Source organism: Falco rusticolus, chromosome 7 (genome assembly GCF_015220075.1).
Source record: "Falco rusticolus isolate bFalRus1 chromosome 7, bFalRus1.pri, whole genome shotgun sequence".
Taxonomy (NCBI): domain Eukaryota; kingdom Metazoa; phylum Chordata; class Aves; order Falconiformes; family Falconidae; genus Falco; species Falco rusticolus.
Window position 1 is genome coordinate 10,913,816 of NC_051193.1, and position 19,305 is coordinate 10,933,120.

General features: G+C 44.7%; 1 protein-coding gene across 1 annotated transcript in view; it reads left to right on the forward strand.

Moving 5' to 3' along the window:
* AGBL1 (ATP/GTP binding protein like 1) overlaps positions 1-19,305 on the forward strand; it is a 332,766-nt gene that overhangs the window by 73,701 nt on the left and 239,760 nt on the right. The window contains exon 6 of the mRNA XM_037393817.1: positions 14,725-14,762. Within this exon, the coding sequence (XP_037249714.1) occupies positions 14,725-14,762 (38 nt within the window). The remainder of the gene's footprint in view (positions 1-14,724; positions 14,763-19,305) is intronic.

The window sequence follows — 19,305 nt, forward strand, 5'->3', positions numbered from 1 at the left end:
GGCTTCCAGCGTGGGCTACCCAAGCTTCCTAGGACATATTATCCAGTCTGGGAGCATTGTTCATGTTGCTGTATCTGTCTCGCTGCTGGTGTCTGTGCTAACTAGATTAAAGCTAACACTTGGGTGCTTCGCTGCACTGCAGTCGCATTGCCTCTTAAAAGCTCTCTGTGAGATGTATCGCCCACGTAGCTGGGGAAACCACTGTTGCTCCCATCCAAACGGGAGGTAGGACCTAATTTCATAAACTAGTTGCATCTCAGAGCATTTCCCAGAGTTAAATGAATTGTTAATATTCACCGTGATTCCTTGCAGCTGAGTGTGACAGTGCCACAGGAGGATAGGTCAAGGCCGGCACGTACTGGTTACGCTAGGCATTTTGTAAGCAGCACAGACAGAACAGAGTGGAATAAATCAAAACAAAGACAAGTGAGACCAGAGCTAGAAGGATTACAAAATAATATGCAACCTAGGAAGAAATGAAGGATTTGGGAGGACTTCTGGAAGTTGATGGGCTATCTGTGAGATGAAGAGCGGGCAAGCTGCTCCAGGTCTGGAGGTGCAGCGGGGAGGCTTTCGCCAGTGATGGTAGGGCTATAAGGGTAAAGAAGGAGAAAAGTCTAATGGCAGAAGACAAAAGATCTCATGTCTGAAGTGCTGATCTGAGACACGGTGTGTTGCTGTGCACGGGTTGCCTTGGGTCAGGCTTTTTATATGCTCAATACATACACTGAGACCCACACCTTTCTAATGCCCTCCTAAGGGCGGTGAGGGTGTAGTCAGTTGTGTCCAAGGCATTCAGTGAGGACAGAGATGGGGGGAATGAGAAAAGGGAGAGAAAAGCAGTAGTGAATCTGTGGAAGGTTTGTGCTCAGGCAGGATGCAGGTGTAGCGAATGCAGAACAGGCAGAGTAGAGTGAGGAGAGGGTTGAGCAGCATGGTTGTGTGACCTTGTAAGCATGCTTGGGGTGGATGTTAAGAGCCAAAGCTTTCAGAAAGCATCAGCCAGAGAGCCCTGGAGGACTGGGACCGGAGGGAAGGGGTTTCTAAGCAAAGCCTGTCTGAATTGGCTTGTAGAGGTGATGAACAGGTATCCACCCTACCTCTTCACCTGCTTCCATTTTCCTGTGTCAAGAAGGCAAAGAAAGATTCCTCCCTTTGAAATAAATGAGTTGGGTAATGATGTAAATCTCTGATAGAGGCCAGAGAGTCAGTAGATAAAGCTAAGGGCACTCATTTGTGTGTCAGTGCATATGACAGCCCAGGAATCTCCTCTCCTTTGCTTTTCGCTTGATTTATTGTCATTTCTCCTCCCACCCAGAAGCCTGTTATCCTTATGAAGAGGGTAGAAAGCGGCTCTGAAATCCTCCTCACAAAAGCTTTCAATCCAAAGGTAAAGGGAAACTTGATGGAAACAACTGTGAACAGAAACCTCAGTACAGAGCTGCTACAGCAACAATTTTGCACGATGCTGGCCCCGGGCAGGTGCTGTCCCTGCAAGCCACACAGCCCTAAGAAATTTCCTGGGGCTGCTGTGGGTTTTTTCCAGCTCCCCCAGTGCTGGCGATGCTGGCATGTGAGGGGTAAGCCAGTCTCTAGAACTATCAGTGCTTTTAAAGCACAACAGTGATTAGACTTGCCCTGGGCAGAGTTATATGAGGTGGTGTCAAAGCCCTTAGCAACAGCCTCTCTACCCCAGGATTCCCTGTCCCGATAGCACTGTTGGAGCTGCACCAGCAGCCGCTACCAGCAGCAGGGTAGATGGTTTTAGCAATGCAGAGGCAACACAACTGACTCGTTTCCAGCGGGCAGAAGAGAGTGAGCGAGCTCCAAAGTCTTCACAGTCTCTTTCAGGCTCTTTTGGGTAATTATTGAACACTGATTATAGATAATAAAAGAGAAATTATAAATACTAGTGTATTTACCAAGCACAGGTGAAATGAGTTTTGTTAGCGAGAGAAGGTTTTGTAGCAGCGGTGCTGCAGATGCAGCGCAGCTCCCTGGCTTGCTGACGCTGGCAGGGTTCTTTTCTCAGTCTCTTTATCTGCAGGGCAACACTTGGAATGGCAGCAATGCCAGTAAAATCTGTAAATAAACCCAGAGTTGAGCTGCTCTGGAATGTGTTCAGAGACAGGGCTTGAAACAAGGAGAGGAGAACCTGAAAACCTGGGGAAGTGGCTGGTGAGGAAGAGCAGGGCTGCTGACTCCCCATACGGCTGCAGCTCTGGGGTTGGGAATGGAAACTCCCCCTGAAGTGTAAACCTTTGGAAAGGTCAAGGCTCCGAGACCAAGCTTTTGCTGTCGGGCTGCAGCCACAGCCAGGCTATTGCAGAACAGAAAAGAGAAAATTGTCCCGTATCTTTGGCTCAGCTACTCTGTGCGTTTCTTTCCTCTTCTGTGTTAAACGGATATAGTTCGGGCTTTGTGTGGATCATAGGATGTACATTGTAATGGCACAACAGCTCTCACTGTCTACTCAAAGGTTTAATTCCCTTCTTGTTTTCCATTGTTGTTTTAAATTGCACTTACATGCTTGTGTTTATTCCAGCTTTCACCACCTTCCAGATTTTTCTGTGTAGAAAAAACAAGGGCACGGGTAAGAACCATCCTGATAATGCCCATAATTTTAACTGTGCTTTTAAATTATTTATCCCCATTGCTTCATCCTTATATTTACAGCTCAAGTTCTACCAGCCTTGGCTTTGATATGGTGTTTTCAAATCCCAGAGTTTGGCTCAATTATATAAGATGGAAGCTTTCCAATGAAAGGAGAAATGAAAAAAAAACCCAAACCCCTAACTTTTATTGCTTAGGCTTTTGCAAATTACTGCTTCAAGAAGCCCCTGCAGTTATGCCAGTGTGACACTGCAGCTTTCAAACAGCAAATATCAAGAGAATTTGACCCATTATTTGCTGCGTTTTGGCTTGTTTACTGACTTTTTCTTCCTTCTAAATCCTCTAGCTAAACGTTGTGAAGAACAGGCACCAGCACTAAGATGTGACCAGCTTATTGCTTCATAAAGGATTATACATGCGGAACTGAAAAATATGATTGGTGGGTGGCTGGCTGGAGCAGCCACAACTGCCAGATGCTGGCTTGCAACCAGCCTTGCAAGCTCTGTGATGGTGTAGTGACCTATGTTGCACTCGAGGCTAGTGCGTACTGCCTGTTCTCAAATCTCCTTGCTTGTAGATGTAGGGATGAAACCTGTGGCTGTGCTTTGGGTGCCCCTGGTAGTACAGTCATCCTACCAACATTTTAATGCAGCCTGCGTGTTGAATCTCAGCTGGGTGAAGTGCTATATGGAAAGCAGCATAGGTGATCTAGCTGAGAATGCTATATCTCTGATGCTTGGGCGTAGTTCAGTTACTAAACTACATGTACTTCTCTTTCTTTCTCAGGACCCCTACCTATAACCCTACCCCTACCCACTGCCATCTTATATAGCCCATTTTTGTTCTTTGAAACACTAAGTATCTGGAGGTACTGTGTTGCAGAGAGCCTCATCTCTGACCTGCAGCCTGCAGGTTGCCTTCCCTGCAGTAAGATGTTCTACTACTGTCCTGCCTCAGCTGCAGAGATGAGGACGGGACAAGGACAAATTCACAGCAGGTGTTGGAATGGTGGTGCATCTGCTGCTGTTGGCAGCTGTAGCCTTTTGTGATGGTGGCTCAGCCTACTTGCCCAGATAGCTCCTGCAGAAGATGCATCCTCATTTACGACATCTATCCTATTTAGTTTGAACCTGGTCACGTGTCCTCAGATGACTCTTCTGCCTTTCCTGTCACAGTTTGGAGCTCTTACCTCAGCAAAGCTGCTGCAGGGCAGTGTGGATGCTGTTCGCTTTCTGCACCTTGGCTCTTTTTCCTGCAAAGACGTATCTCCGTGCGTATACTACACAATACACCAGTATCCCCATTGCCCCCTCCCACATGTCAAGTGAGATGGAAACCATGGAATTGTTGGATGGAGGTGAATAGCAGGATGGCTTTTTTCTGCTAAACCTTTATTGAAAGTCCCAGGCAAGTTAATAAGCTTTCCTCCCTGCTCTGCAATTGCAACATCTATTTTCCCAAAGACTTCATGCTTGCTGTACTTGCCTGTGGCAAAACTAGTCAGTACTATATGTTTCTAGCACCATTCTACATGTGTTTTGCAGTCCTCTGTTTTGACAACACACAGTGGGTAAAACTGGCATTTCTTTTGCATATGAGATGGATTTGAAAAATTTCTTATAAACTGCCTATTGGTGTTGACTGAAGGGACTTGGATCAGTGAGGACTGAGTTTTCTGAATGGATGTCTGGATTTTCAGAGATATTTAGATATGCAAAGATCAAAGGGAATGTAACCATGGCAGAAAACCTCTCAGCAGGTTAAAGGCCTTAACTCATAGTCAAAAGGTACTTCTGTCCTGAATATACAAAGAGGCTTTGAAAAGTCCTGCTGAGTGTTAGCTGCATGTGTAGACAGAAAAATGCCTTTTAAATTCAGGTCAAGATGCCTAACGTGAATCTAAGGGAATGCTACTTTGTGTTTTTCAAGCATGTTTATGCATTGTTCTCAATTTGAGACTGATTTAATAGTACCAGTCAAGCTCAGTATTGCGTACACACACAGCTTACAAACAAAGATCCCAGTATTCCCAAGCGTGTTCACATTTGGCGGGAGCGGTTTGGACCATCAAACTGTCAAGTGCCCAATTCACAATAAATTTGGTGCTGAAGGGCTAAGTATGTATCTGAGGAAACACAATCATTGGAAGAGATGAGAAGTGGGGATAGCTGGAAAACAGGAGGAAATGGGTGACAGCTCCTGCATATTTTCTTCTATATATCTTGTTGAAATTCTACTTGCATGTGAGCTTTTCAGGCAGCATTAGCTCTGACCACCATCCTTTGGGATTTAGGTAAGAGCAATATATAGAAACTGCCCAACCTGAGCACACAGCAAGGGGAATGATGCTTACCTACTGGGGAAGCACATGAAAATTGGTAAATGGAGAGTGTTGCGTGCAAGGACATTAACTGGCATCAATATCTTTTTTTTCCACTTGCTCTCTACTGCAAAGGTGGATATAACACTGTGTGCTGTCAGTGCTGCAGCTGATGTGTAAACAGCTACTCACACATTCAAACCATGGCCTTAGTACTACAGGCGTACTGTCACCAGGCGCCCACCAGCAGGCAGAACTCGGTAGGGTTACAGGGTTATATTGTGACGTTATTGCCAGCTCACAACTACCCAAGTTGCACCTTATCATGCAGCACAGGAAGGGTGATGCCAGTAGCTACGCTTGTGTGGAGCAACTTCTTGCTCAGGCATATTCAGAGAAACTCTGCAAGGCAGCTCTGTTCCCTAGAGGTTTTAAGCTTAAAGTTTCCTTTGGCTGGACTTTATGGATGTGCTTCATCTGAATAGGACCAGCGGGGAAAGTGAAATGCCATATAAACTCAAACTGATGGATCTATTTCTAGAGCCTTGTAATATGGAAACAGTACCATTAGATTAAAAAGAACAAACACAGTTTTTCATCTTGTGTTCAATATCAGTTATTTCTTCTTTTATTTTGAAGCATCTGACTGTTGCTTAAAGGAAAAGCTGCTACACAAGTCAGCCTTGTTTCTTGGCAGAGATCAAGGAAGATGGTGCTTTCTCTGTCCTTCAGCTTCATGCTTCATATTCTTTTCAAGTCTCTCAATTTGTGCACATTTTAAAAATTAATTTTCCTTTTTGTTTATTTCTTTGGTTAAAAAGACCAACCAACCAAACCCCTCAAACAAAACAAGCCTCAAAATCCTAAGCAGCAAAACTGGAGAAACACCTGAAATGAAAACTCCAATTCCCCACCCGTCGCAGCAGCCCAGCTGCATGCAGCAAAGGTTGCTATTTCAAATGCTGCTGCTTTACAGCTCAAGAGCACCTTTCATTACAAACTGCTTTTTAAAGATGTTGTACCCTGAGATTACCGCTGCCTTAGAGATAGTTTGTACTAACCAGCAGCCAGGGAGAACTACAGCTCTTAGCCTTGATTACTTTGAAACCAGCCTCCCTTTTGTGCTCTTTAATAGCTCTGGGCACAGGCAGTGACATGTGAGATACCTTGCTACCCGGACTGTCAGCGATGCAAGCTGCCCTTGGTTATCTTGCTGCCAGCAATTGATAGTACCCATAAAACAAAAATCATGCAGTTGTTTGCAGGCAGTATAGTGTGAGTGCAGGCTCATTTTATGGCATGATAAAGTTCCAGGTACCCCCAAGCTCTACCTTCTCTTTTATAGTTCGCTATTAGACTCCCCAATGGCAAAGCACCTGCAATTCAATTTCTCTTAATGAAGACAGAAGTCACAGTTGCCCTGCTGAGATTTGAGGCTAGGGTTTCTGGGTATGTCACCAAGCTGTGCCCTTTGGCTTCATCATGCAGTAAGCAGAGTTTCACCAGGTATATGGATGCATCCCTCTCCCTGCCCTTACTCGGGGTATACACAGCATTCAGAAAAGTTTAAGGCAGAACGATCCAGAAGCAAGAGGAATGGGTCTGGGTCTCTCCCTTGTGCACTGAGCACCTGCCTCACCATGAGCACAATGTGCATGTCAGTCCCTGGGGTCTCCAGAGCAAAAGCTGATGGGCACGGCGAACTGATAAGCTGCGAATAAATCGTAAGCTAAGGAGAGAGCAAAGAGACCACCGGGGTCTTTTCGGCTAGTAGCTGAACTGGGACTGGAAGACAGCGGTCTGGGGGAAGGAGGGAGATTGACCTCCAATCACTGACATGCTTTAATTGTGTATGAGATGTTTTGTAGGGTTGTGCTGGTGCTTGTTAGCAGATGTGGCCTCAATTGGTATCCTTACCACTCCTCTTAATCAATAAAGAATAGAATCAAGACCCTTTTTCAGTCCTGCTATGTGCATCCGTTGGGTGGGAGAGCTGGATTCTCACACTGTCAGCCTGGAACTGCCTGGGTGATGAATCTGTTAAGTATACTGTCTGATTGTGAGCCTTCCAGCCCCTTCATCTTGATATGAATGACAAGCTGTCACAGCCTACCTCAGCCATATTGGTGACATCTGACCCTGGAGAGGGAGTTGACAGAAATGGGAAATCTTCTGTGGTATGGCTTCTGCTGAGGAAGCAGTGCCAGATCTGCACCATGCTGTAAGAAATGACTGGGCATTTTTTTGGCAAGGATTTAAGTGCATTTCACGTACCTTATTCTTCTTTGTTACTACTTCGAAGCTAATTTAATTTAGACCTGTAAATAGGTTGAATTTTTGGGATACAGCTTCTCTCCATCTGTACTGCTTGTACACGAGAGAGTAAGCTACCTGTAAGGATGCCTGGAGTATAACCCTGGGGTGACTCCTCTTTCTGGGAGGCAGGGATGTCAGGCTGGAAAGCTATACCTTTTCACTGATTTTAACCTAACAGGCTCTAGGGCAGGCAGAGATGTTCGGAAGATGCTACAGTGAAAGCTTTGAGCTGACCTTGGGAATGAGATACGCTGATTGTGTTAGCCATGGGAGCAAGAGAGGACCGCACGCTCTGGCTTCTGCGTCGTGACTATAACTTCCCTACAAGGAGCAGCATATCTTTGGAGAGCACATTGGCTTCAGCTCACCAAAATGTAAGATAGGAGAAAACTTGCTCCTGGATCTGTTGTAGGGTTAAAAAGCAGGGAATCATCACTCCTTTCGCTGTTAAGTCTTGTTGGCTATTAGCATTTTACTTTGGCACCTCTGCATGCTTTTTTTCCCCCCTCACAACCCTCCTCTTAGAGTTAATAGCCATATAAATCTTTAAAGGTGTGGAGGAAAAATACTGTTCAGTATGCATTTAATTTCTGTACTTTTTTTGTTTGGTCACCAATTCTATTCAGCAAAATGAATTGCGTCACAGAGAATAGGTTCCATAGAAGATGCATATTTTTATTAAGGACAGAATGTGCTGCTCCACTAGGGAAAAAAGCAAGCTGGTCACTGGAATGGAAGTAACCATTAGAAAAGGAGTGTGTGATTTTTATTCCATTTCTTTCAGCGTTGCACCAAAAGCACATCTGTGCACAACAGCTGGATCTCCAAACCCCACCTGTTGGCAGCACGCGGAATGTTGCAAACTGAGCAGCCTTTGCCTTTAGCGTAAGTTTTAATGCTTAGCTAACAAGCTGGAGTTAAAGTGGACACGATGGTTATTTTTGCATAAGTCCTGGACCAGCAGTGCTATGAAAATGCCAGAAACATAAGCAGCATTTTCACACCCATATTTCCAAGACTTATGAAGCTGCTGGTTTTAAGCCTTTAAAACAAAACAAGTCACTGTGCAAGTGCCTGCATATTTAAGATCTGCATTTCTGGGCCACAAGGGAAATGACTATTCAAGGCATCTGTCTCGGATGAGATCTACCTTCTGGTAGGATTTATAAGGCACCTAGTGCCGTGGTTCCTACATGTTGTTTCTAAATGTCTCTCAGTTGTCAAATGTTAAATTGTCTTTTGAGTGAGTTGCTCTGTGACTGTATAAACTCCCGTAGTTAAGTATGAGTCCCAGGGGCTGGAGGCAAAATGCAGCCAGGCAATATGTACACCCAAGGACACTTAATTCCTCCCAGAGACTGGGGCTGTGAAAGCTTAGGGGCTTTAAGCCTGTAAGCTGTAATACCTTGAGCCCTCGGTTAGGGTTCCCATTGTGCTGGATGCTGTACAAATATATAGAGCATGGTCCCTGCCCCATGCTGCCTGTGATATAAATAAACATGACAGCAACAAGTGAGTATACTGCAAAATAGCAGGGTGAAGGGCGAAAGGGGAGGGGATGGGCTGAAGCAATGCAGGTTGCCAGGCAGGGGCAGAGCCTTTTCTTACATTTCTATGAAAGCAATGCTTTATGTCTTCGTTATCCAGGTGTGATTGCCTTTAGGAATTAGATCAGGCATCAAGATGAAGAGGTATTTAATGAAGCACCAAGTCATTTGTTCAATAATTTGAAGAGGATGTTTTGGTTTAAGCATGTAAGAAGTACAATCTTGCAGGAGAAGGAAGGTTGGTTAAATTACCCGGGAGCTGATCTGCAAAGCCCTTTTAGATTATTTCTTTGTTCAGTCTTTGGCTTGTCTGCTGTTTCCTGCCCATAGTTCCAAGCTAGTCCTGACTAGCACCAACGTCAATGTGTCCTATGAGTCTTAAAATCCTTTCATTTATTTCACCATGCATCATCTCTTCTGTAGCAAGGTTTTTCATTGCTAGGAGTCTGTCTTTTACTTTTTTTTTTTTTTAACAAATAAATTATCTATTCAAGAGACAGAAACAGAGGCACAGCATTGTCCATCATACTGCCCAGCACTACAACCTGTGAGCTGAGATCAGGGTGGAGAAGAAAACCTAAGAGTTTGTCTGTCTCCTCTGTTTGCAGTGATTTCCCGTTAACACTGTCCTGGTAGCTCAGATCTGAAATTCAGATCTGAAAGGGTGACCTAGACATAAGACTCCTTTGCCTATGCTTTTTAGCAGCCCGGTTTTACTGGCTAATCCAATTGTGCTTTGGCTTGGGACGTGCAGTTTTTGTTGTTGCTCCTGGTTCCTAAGCCCTGGATCTGGAGGTTGCGTTTGCCTATCTGTCTGCTAGTTGTACTCCTGCCCAGATATCCAAGCTGCTGACTTGGAAACACTTCAAAGATTTCCATTCTTCAGACTGGCTGTCTTGACTGCTACTACAGGGAGTTTTTAATGTTTTTCTGATTATGGAGCAGCACTTATTATTATGCCTTTTAAGATAGGGCAATGTTATTTTTACATCTCTCTTTTTTTTTTTTTTTAAAAAAAATATACGTGAGTCTCCTTTGAGATACGTTGGGATTGACAAAACAGCTAAGATTTTACTAACGTATTACCACAAAGAACAGAAAATCAGAGGAAGGCATCTGGACAGATTTGGCAAGTTTTTTAATGAATTCTTTTTTTCCCCCCACTCCTCCTTGAGACAAACGCAGAGTTCTGCACTGGGCATGCTATCAAATTCTCTGGTCTAGCATATGGCTGATCGAGTCATCTTTCTTGTGCTCTTAAACTTTTCCTCCTGTTCCCATCTTTCCCCGCCCTATACTTGCTGTCATGCACAATTTATTATCTCCTTTCTCTCTGTCTTCCTGTCCCAGGCTTACTCATCTCATTATATGTTCCGACGCCAGAAAAGATGCTGTTTGCCGTATGGTGCTAAGAGGTGCCGATATTATCACAAACACCATTTGCCTGGCTTGCTGTAAGCCTACTGATGCATCCATCGGCTTGCCTTGCTGCTGTTTTCAGTGAAAGTCCATTCTGCATTATCTTCTGTGACTTCTTATTTGTTTCCCATAGGGTGTTTCATATGGTTGAATTTGTTCAGCATCAAAGATAAATAATATTCTGGGGATATTTGCTGACATCTGACTTACAGTGTAAATTGCAATTTAAGTCCAAACTTAAAGCAAATGCAGGTAGATAACCTATTACTCAGAGTAGGTGTGAACTCCTTTCCCAGAATAATCGTAGATGCTAAGAATTTGCGCAAGTTCAAAAGTGTCCAGGCGAATATATGGAGGCAAGTTCAACCAAGAGCTAAAAAGCCTCCCAAAGGCACCATTGCTAGCTTAGGAAATCTCTGGACTGCAAACTGCTGGAGTTTGAGGCTGTTCTGCAAATTCTAGCACTGTGTTTTTCCTATGGTCTTACATGCTTCCCTGGGCCACCGTTGGCCACAGGATACCAGACTATTTGGACTTTGAGCTTAAGCTGGTGCAGCTGCTCTTTTCTGGCCTGGTTAGTTAGCTTTGCACTTCGACTACCTGTTTCTCATTTCACTACCATTTTATCTATGATTAAAATGTAGGGATATAGGACTACAGCCATTCCTGGCTCACTTTTTCAGACCCTTGTTCATTGGCAACTGAGCCTAACAGTCCCATTATAAGCAATTCAGGCTCCCTTTTCACAGTCGTTAGGTCGTTCGTCCCATCGCTGCCAACGGGATGTTTCAGAGCTTCATTTCACAGTGCTTAAAAAACGTCCTTCTATTTTCAGTTGAAATTTATTTGTGGCCATTTTATATCCATTTGACCTTGTGCCAACTTTGTTCTTTAGCTTGTGTAGCGCTCTGCCTTCCTCAGTGTTTACTTCTCCCCCACCTAGCGTGTCCATAGAGAACAACCAAGTCACCTCTTCACCAACATTTTGTGAAGGTGAAAAAGCCCGTCATCTTTAAGACTCCTTATGAGCTACGTCTCCATTACCATAATGATTTCCTTAGCGCTTTTCTGCACGGTTCCTTCTGAGTACTGCAAACGGCTGTTCAGGTGAAGCTCTGTATGAAAGCATTCCTGCTTTCCCTCCTCCACTGGCAGTGGCTTTCCTGAGACCTGATCTGTCCTTTTCATGGTTGTCACCCTGCTGGGTCGTGCTTGTCCTCATCCTCTAATGGGCTCATATATCCAATGTCCTACTCATTTCCAAATTATAAGCCCTTGCTCATAACAGCAATTCTTATTAAACCCTGAATGCGTAACCTTGCACTTCGACTATTACATTTCATCACATTTCTATTGCTTCAGAAATCAAGAACATCCTGTTACTCCTGAAAGATATTCTGAACTCCCTGCTATTGGCAGCAGCTCCTAACTTCACACGGTCAGCAGATTTTGTTAGTATACTCTGACTTTTTGTGCCAAGGTCATTAATGAGAAGATAAAATAAGATCAGTCTCAAAACATCCTTGAGGACTTCCACACATAACTTCCCTCCAGACCAATAATTCCTCTTTCGGCACAGCTCCTGTCATTGCCTCTTTAGCCGGATCCTTGCCCACATCGCAATTCTTGTACTAATCCCCCTGTTCTCCAGCTTGGCTCATAATTTCCAGTGTGGCACCATATCAAATGCTTTATTGAGGTACAGATAAATTAGATCTACCATATTTTCCTCGTCTAGAAAAAACAGTTATCCTATTAAAGGAAGATATCAAGTTAGGCTGGCTTGACCTAGTTTTAGTGAATTCATTTTTCCTCTTAAACCCATTTTATCTGTTTTGCAGTTTATCTTCACATCTTCCATTTTTTTCTTTCAAAATTTGATCTGAAGCAATGCATACTATTGAGGTCAGTCTACCGGGTCTGTCTGCACCTACTTATGACTGAGTGTACAGTACATGCTGTAGGACATATGGAACACTGCATATTGCCTATGCCAAAACCATTGTGATGAATTGTAGTATTTGAAGAGATGAAATGTACTAGTTTGGTTCCACTTTATTGCAATACTCTGTACAGGCACCGACTGAGATGAGGATGTGTCTAGGCTGTTAGCCTGGGATGTAGAAAATCCAGCTAGCTACAGCTGCAAGTCTGTAGTGTTGCTTCAGAAGGAGGTGGTGGTTATGAAAACTTCTGTTTCTATGGAGCGGTGGTGTTGGGATCTGGGTGAGACCAACTTTAATTTTTTTATTTTTTTATTTTTTTTAAGGACATACTTGAATTTTCCATTCCACAGTACCATCTGGGTGAATTTACTTACAACTTTATGATAGTCTTGGGTTTCTCAGCTCTAAAAGCAAAGCAGTTGCAAACCTGTTCTACCAGGTTGCATAAAAAGCACAAACAGCTCTTATCCCTTGACTTGGAGCAGACCAGCTCTCTCCAGGCCTAGAGAAGTGACTAGAGGTGGTTAAGGCTGTTGAAGGATCAGCTGTGGTATGGCTGGGAAGAGTTTAGGTTCCTCTGGGCCAGGTGTGATAAGAAATTAGAATGGGGATTCAAAGATAGTAGCAATAAGAGATTACACTGTCTGAGAACATGGTTTGGGAGGTCTGAGATCCTCTGAAGATAAATTGTCTGTATGCAATGTGGTCTACAGACCCCAGAAAAGCATTGGAGAATCCAGATTTTCTGAGTGTTTGGTTGACGGGAGGTTTGCTGGCGATATTGACATTACGACAGTGGCGTAGCCCTACTGAAACTTTTTGCAATGCTTATAAGCATCCTCCAAAACAAACCAGATGCCTACAGGAAATTCTTATTCTCTTCTGCTTGGAGCCAGAAGCACTCTGGTCCTTCCTTCCTTGGTCTGCTGTGCTGGGATGTGATTGAGACATCACCTTAAGCCCACACACATAGGTATGTAGTCTCCTTTAAAAGATACATACTTGAGTGTTAGCTTTGGGAGACACTCTGGGTGAATTCTAACTTGCTTGAGCTGTTTACTTTGTCCTAAACATTAAGTTCAGGGAAAGACTGAATGATCAGTGGCTGTGGCATATCCTTTTTCTGAGCATGGTGAATTGCTGGTGGATGACAGTATTCCTCCCACCAGCTGAATGACTTCTGTTTAGGTGGAGTTAAAGAAGCAGTGAGAGCATGACTGTGCTTGGAGAGATTTTTAGCTACTGATTTCCTGTTCTATCTGTATTTGTGTGCATTTCGTTTGCAGTTTGTTTGTAATGCTGTTATTGAACTCTGACACATTCATTATGAGAGAATGGTATTAGATAGGGATGTCAACCCAGTGTCAGTAAGAACCAGCTCTTGAGTCTTTCTTAGTCTCAGCTGCTGTTAGGACACACAATGAACAGCAGCTTGATAACAAAAAAATATTTATTTTTTTTGCTGCAGGATGATAATTGGCTCAGTATGGAAGTTAATATGATTTTATTTGGGGATTGGTTTGTAAAGAGATTACACTTTAAGGAATCCTTGGGCATGGAGGCTTCTGTAGCTGTATTTATTTATCCAAGCTGTGGGCACTTGAAACGTCACAGCAGTAAGCTGGGTTAGAACATGGATCTCCTTGCTCCAGCAGAACATGGCTAGAAAAGAGAGTGTTTCTTGGGGCTGGTGGGATGGAGATGAGGAAGAAATGAGGAAATAATCCTTCATGAGGAAGAAATATTCTTCCACATGAGGAAGAAACTTGTCTCCAGATGGTGGGGAGCAAGGATGCCTCAGTTCAGCTTTTCAAGCTGCCAGTGTTAGTGACCAGCTCCTATTCAAGCCAGTGCTGTGCTGGCTCAGGCAGGTTGAGTTGCTTACCTGCACATTGAAACGACACAGCAGGTCAGCAGAAATCTCTCTGTATATCTCTCTAAGCTCCATGGGGTGAGCAGTCTTACCGCAGAGCTTTAGCATCTTTCTTACAAGTCCTGATCTGAGTGGGGACCTTTATATGCCCCTGCAATGTTAAGATATTGTTACAATTAAAAGAACTTAAATTTTCTTCTCAGTTAAAGCTGGTGGGAGGGAGGATGGGGATGAAGCTTGTTTTTGGAAAAAGGACAAGGGAGTGGAATTTGGCTGGAAATACTGACATGGATGTCCCAGCTTGACGCGGAAGTTATCTCTGAAGTAGATAGAAGCGCTGGTGTCTGGAGTGGGCATGTGCTGAGTTTCTGATACAAAGAAATAGCTCTGGGGCAGCAGTTTAAAGACTTGCTTCATTACTTTGGATATGTGGGTGTTGCTTTAAATTTAATGGTCACTACAAATCAGTGTAACACTAAAGCTAGAGGGCTAATGGCTTTTTAGAATAACTGAGTCAGCTGCAAAGACTGGATCCTCTGCTGGTGTGAAACACAGCAGTTCTGTCAAAGTCTATCATAAGCTGTCAATTTAGACCAGCTGGGAAGCCTGGCCCAAAAGACTGTGAAGATGAAGGCTACAAAAATTATTGAAGAAATTGACATTATTTCTCCTTCTCTCTTCTTTCCCCAGGGCAGCCATTGAGGCTCTGGCAGCTTTGCTGAAATCAAGTAAGCTTTTTTTTCTTCCTCTTCTTTCTGACTTCCCTTTCTGTGCTGTGCTGCTGGACAGAACGATGCTGTTGAACCTCATTCTCCCTTGTTATCCCCTCTTCCCTTAGTCCCAAAGGGCACTGCTTAGAAGAGAGAGGCAGTAATGCAGAAGTTTCCTATATGTTTAGCTATGGTTCCTGGAGCCCCACAGCTCTGTGAGCACACAGCCCTATGGGACATGGTGCCCTAGGTCCCAGGCAGCAAGCTGCTGAGGGAGCCAGACTAGACCTTTTTTCTAAATTCTTTAAATTCTGAGTGTTTAGGGAACAGTGGTTGTCCTGAGGCTTGGTACAGTGGAAGCAATGGGGAACCTCTCCAGCCAGGGACAAGTGCTTGTTGCTCTGTTCCAGCATCACTGGAGAGTGGGACCAGGACCTGTCTGTCCTGTGGTGCTGTTGTACTTTGTACTTGGTAACAGTGATGCTGTTGGCAAAGGCCTGGAAAACTTCTGTAGTCCAAAAGAGACGTCCTTATTCTCCCTCACAAGCTTGTCAGGTCTGATAATGTGGAGATAGGGCTGAGACCTGGTGCTTGCTGGGGTGCAGCCCTGCTGTGGGAGGCTGTGCCTAACATTTGCACCAGCTGGCTTGTGGTGTTGAAGACCTTAACATGGGTTCTCAGTCACACACTACTGGTGTGACCGTTCCTGAAATGAACGTGCTACCCATTTTTTGCCTTTATCCCATCTGAAAACACTTAGCTTTTTATTAGCAGAATTTAATAAAGCCTTGATTAAGAAAGAGCACTCTTCTACTGCAGACAATCTATTCTACAATAAATCACAATGGCGTATTGTCCTTCTCTTTCCCCCTCCTTCCCCTCCCCCCCTTCTCATTTTCATAGTATTAAGAATAAATGCATTTGTGAAAAATTGTAGCACTGGAAGGAGTGCTTAAATGAGCATGCTGCAATGGGATCGTGTCTGAGTTGCAGCAACTCAAGTGATGAATTCTGAAATAATGCCTCAGTATTAACCTTGCTGCCTAGATTTAAAGGTCACATTATTGCAACAAGGAAAGACCTTCTGGTTTGGGCACTAGATGTTAATAAGGGAGTTGTGGGGCCATGCCACAGCTGCTTGCAATACAAAAGCAAAATTAGCCTTCAAAGTAGAAAGAAATTTACAGAGAAGGCTGGAGAAGTGGAGCAAGAGCTGAAAGCTCATCTGGCAGCTTGAGCTTTTCTCCTGCACTCCTGTTTTGTGGTAAGTACTATGAATGGGAAGTGAAATTCTGTTGTCCCAAGATATTTATAGGATAAGTTTTGTGCTGGAAGGCTTGTTCTGGGCCTAGAGATGAGAACAGTATATAAAAGTAGAGGACTAATTACCAAGGAAGCTGTGAAATGTCGTCTCCTGGGGAGTTGTAAATACATGTTATGAAACTTGGTAGGGAAGCTGAGAATGATCTAGGGAATCTAAAAGGATGGGATTCAGCTCCAAATTCTCCCAGCCTTTTCTCTCCTGGAGTGAGGTAAGCTTTTTTTAAAGGCATTTACTCTTAGAATTTTCTGTGTGACTCTTCTCAGGTGATTTAGGTTGTGAAGGCATCTTGGCTGGTCCTTCCTTTTTGTGCTTTTTATGCTGTAGGAAGTGTGTAGAGGCTTTCCATACTGGAAGAACACACCGATCAGTCTGCTTGTTTGTTTCAGGTGCTTTCACAGAATGTACAAAACCCAAACTCCAATGAGAATTTAATCTATGGAGCAAAGTGGTCCATTCACAGCACTCTGGTCGATCACTGTGATGTACAGATTAGGGTTCTCGTGGTCATTTGTACTGCTGCCCGTTGCAAACAAAGGCATTGCTTGAGAGAGACATTTCTTGCTTTTGAGACACCCTTTCCCGTTTGCTGTTATGTGTCCTTTTCTCCTTTATTATTCACAACTAAACAACATTGTTGCAGCAACACCAGCTACCATGCCTCCATGGAAAAGTTATTTTAGGAAAATACATCGTCTATTTTCAGCTGATGTTCTTTTAAGACACTGGAACTGGGATTTGGGAAATGGTGCCAATACTGTGCAATCAAATTGAGCACCACAGCCTGCAAGGCAGCCTGAACTGTGTTTTTTGATGTTTTCTGCAATCTGATGCTGAGTGGTCAAGAATGTCTTTTAGTTTTCTCCTTGTCCTGTGGCTCAGGACATGAGAAGCTCCAGGCTTCTGGAGCAGACTGCTCTGATAGCTGTATACAAATGAGCAGGCGGTGTCTTTTGGGGGGTGTGGGTCAGGATATGTGAAAAACAGCTCTGTTTTCTCCAGAGATAAATTCACCATGGCTGAAAAAGAGCTGGATTCTTTTCCATCATTGTGTCAGGACAGCTTTGTTTGTCACAGTTAAATTATTTATGCCCATGACCTTAGTGCCTTGGAATGGTGCAGGGTTCTTAGAAAGTTAAAAAACGTATCTGGTGAACGCTGCAGCACTTGAAAATTGCTTATGAAAACAAGAGGTAAAGCTGTCACAGCAAAGCACCCAGAAGCCCTTTAGCATCTTTTAGATGGGATACAAACTAAATGGGAGGCAGGAATCCTGGAATGCCCTACAGTACTGAATTGGCTGGCTGATTGTTGTGAGCCTTTTTGGAGACTGGCAGTAACCCACTTGCTGGGGATTGGTGGTGAGATTCAATTTTCCTGGGGGTTAAGGCTGCAAGACCGGCAGGACAAGAACACACCCGTTCTTGAGGGTCCCCCTGCGGGCCTGCCGTCTCCTGAAGTGCTACAGCCCAAAGCGATAGCGGGGTTGTGGTTATACGCGGGTCCCCGCTGGAGGGTGGGGGTCCCCGCTGGAGGGTGGGGGTCCCCGCTGGAGGGTGGGGGTCCCCGCTGCTTTTGGCAGCGAGCTGCAACGGGAAAGCGCACGGCAGTTTTGACGGGAGCGGGCAGGTGGCAGTGTGCCTCTCCGATGGATTCACAGCATCCACCCGCGGTTCCTCAGGCTGCCGTGAGCTCTGCCTGGGGCTCGGTCCACCTGCAAGAGGCAGGGGCTGGCTAGAAACTTTTTGGCCTCCGTTGCCTCCCAGAAGCTGGTGCTAAATGCCCGCTTAACAGGTGCGTAACTGCAAGAAGCAAGATCTGCCAGGAAAGGAGGCATCGGTTTAAGAAAAAAATACTGCTCCAGTGGTACCTGGGAAATTGTTGCTGTTGTGTGTTGCAGGAGAAGTTATGATTAGCCAAAGAAATAAGTGATAGGACACTACAAACTTGTGCTTTATCCACAACAGGGAAGAAATGCTTGGAAACCCTGTGCTAGGCAAGAGTGACCCTGGTTGTCCTGTTCCCCTGAGCAGAGTGGAAATCGGTAATAGTCACAGAGACAGTGAATAACGGAGGAAAGGAAAAGTTTGTCCCTTCTAATGGCAGTGCTGCCTCAGTGGAAACTTGGATTACTGACATAGAGAAGATGTTTCTTGCTTGACTATCAGCCAGTCTCACTCCTGACTTCTGATCTCTTTCCCAGCATCCCAGAGTACTTCACCAGTCCTCGCATGCTACTCTCCCAGTTGCTGCTCTCCACCTGCCATGCCCCCCACCAGCATGCAGCAAACCGCTTGTAGCAACTCCTTCCTCTGTTCTAGTTTTTTCCAATATCTATTTTCCCTCCACTGTGCTGTTAACTCCCTCTGACCTGAACTACATCATTAGACAGGCTGAACATGTTGCTTGGTAAATATCTATAATGGTGCTGAAATGCCATGAGAGCCTCAGGAGTTTTTTACTCTTTTCTTGGATGTTACAGTCAAGGTTTCCAGTGTTACACCTTCCCATCCTTCCTTCAATTTCTAGATGCTTATTGCAGCCCAGCGTGGGGGTGAGGGGGTAGATACTGATAGCTACAGATAAACTGAGGTGGGATGAGGCCAACGTCCTTCCCAGAGTCTCTTCTCTTTGTCCCAGGGTACACCTGCTACTTTTTCCAGCCTCCTTTGGCTTTGTTCTCCTTCTCTGTACATCTGCCTTCGTATTTTGCTCCAGTTTTGTCTTAAGGCTTGGGAAGCTCATCACTAAGCCCTCCTTTGCCTGCGAGATGCTCAGGTGTGGAGGGGGTATATCCCAGCTGGAGCCCATTTGAGCAGCAGTGGAAGGCAAGGGCTGTCCTCTGTGTCACTCTTAGCTGTGGGCTCTGTTGCTTTTAGTGAACTCACACCACCACCCCCACCCCCACCCCAAATAAAGCAGGCAAACCACTCCCAGTTTTGGGGCACTGGAAGAAAACGACACCCGCTATATAAGCGCAGACAAGTGCATACCTAGGGGGTTGCAGGCTGAAGGTGACGTGAAGGACTGACCTGGCCTCTGCCACCCAGCACCCGGAGCCACACGATGGCGGTGATGTTATAGGGATCCCCGCTCCCACCGGAGCATCTTCCAGTACTTATTTTGGGTGAGTAATTTGTTTATCAGCAGGTTATTTTAATCTAATTTTGGTTGTATTTGTAATTCCTGACTATCTGTGCTTCCCAGAATTAGCAGCTTGCATGCCTTTAAGGAAATTAG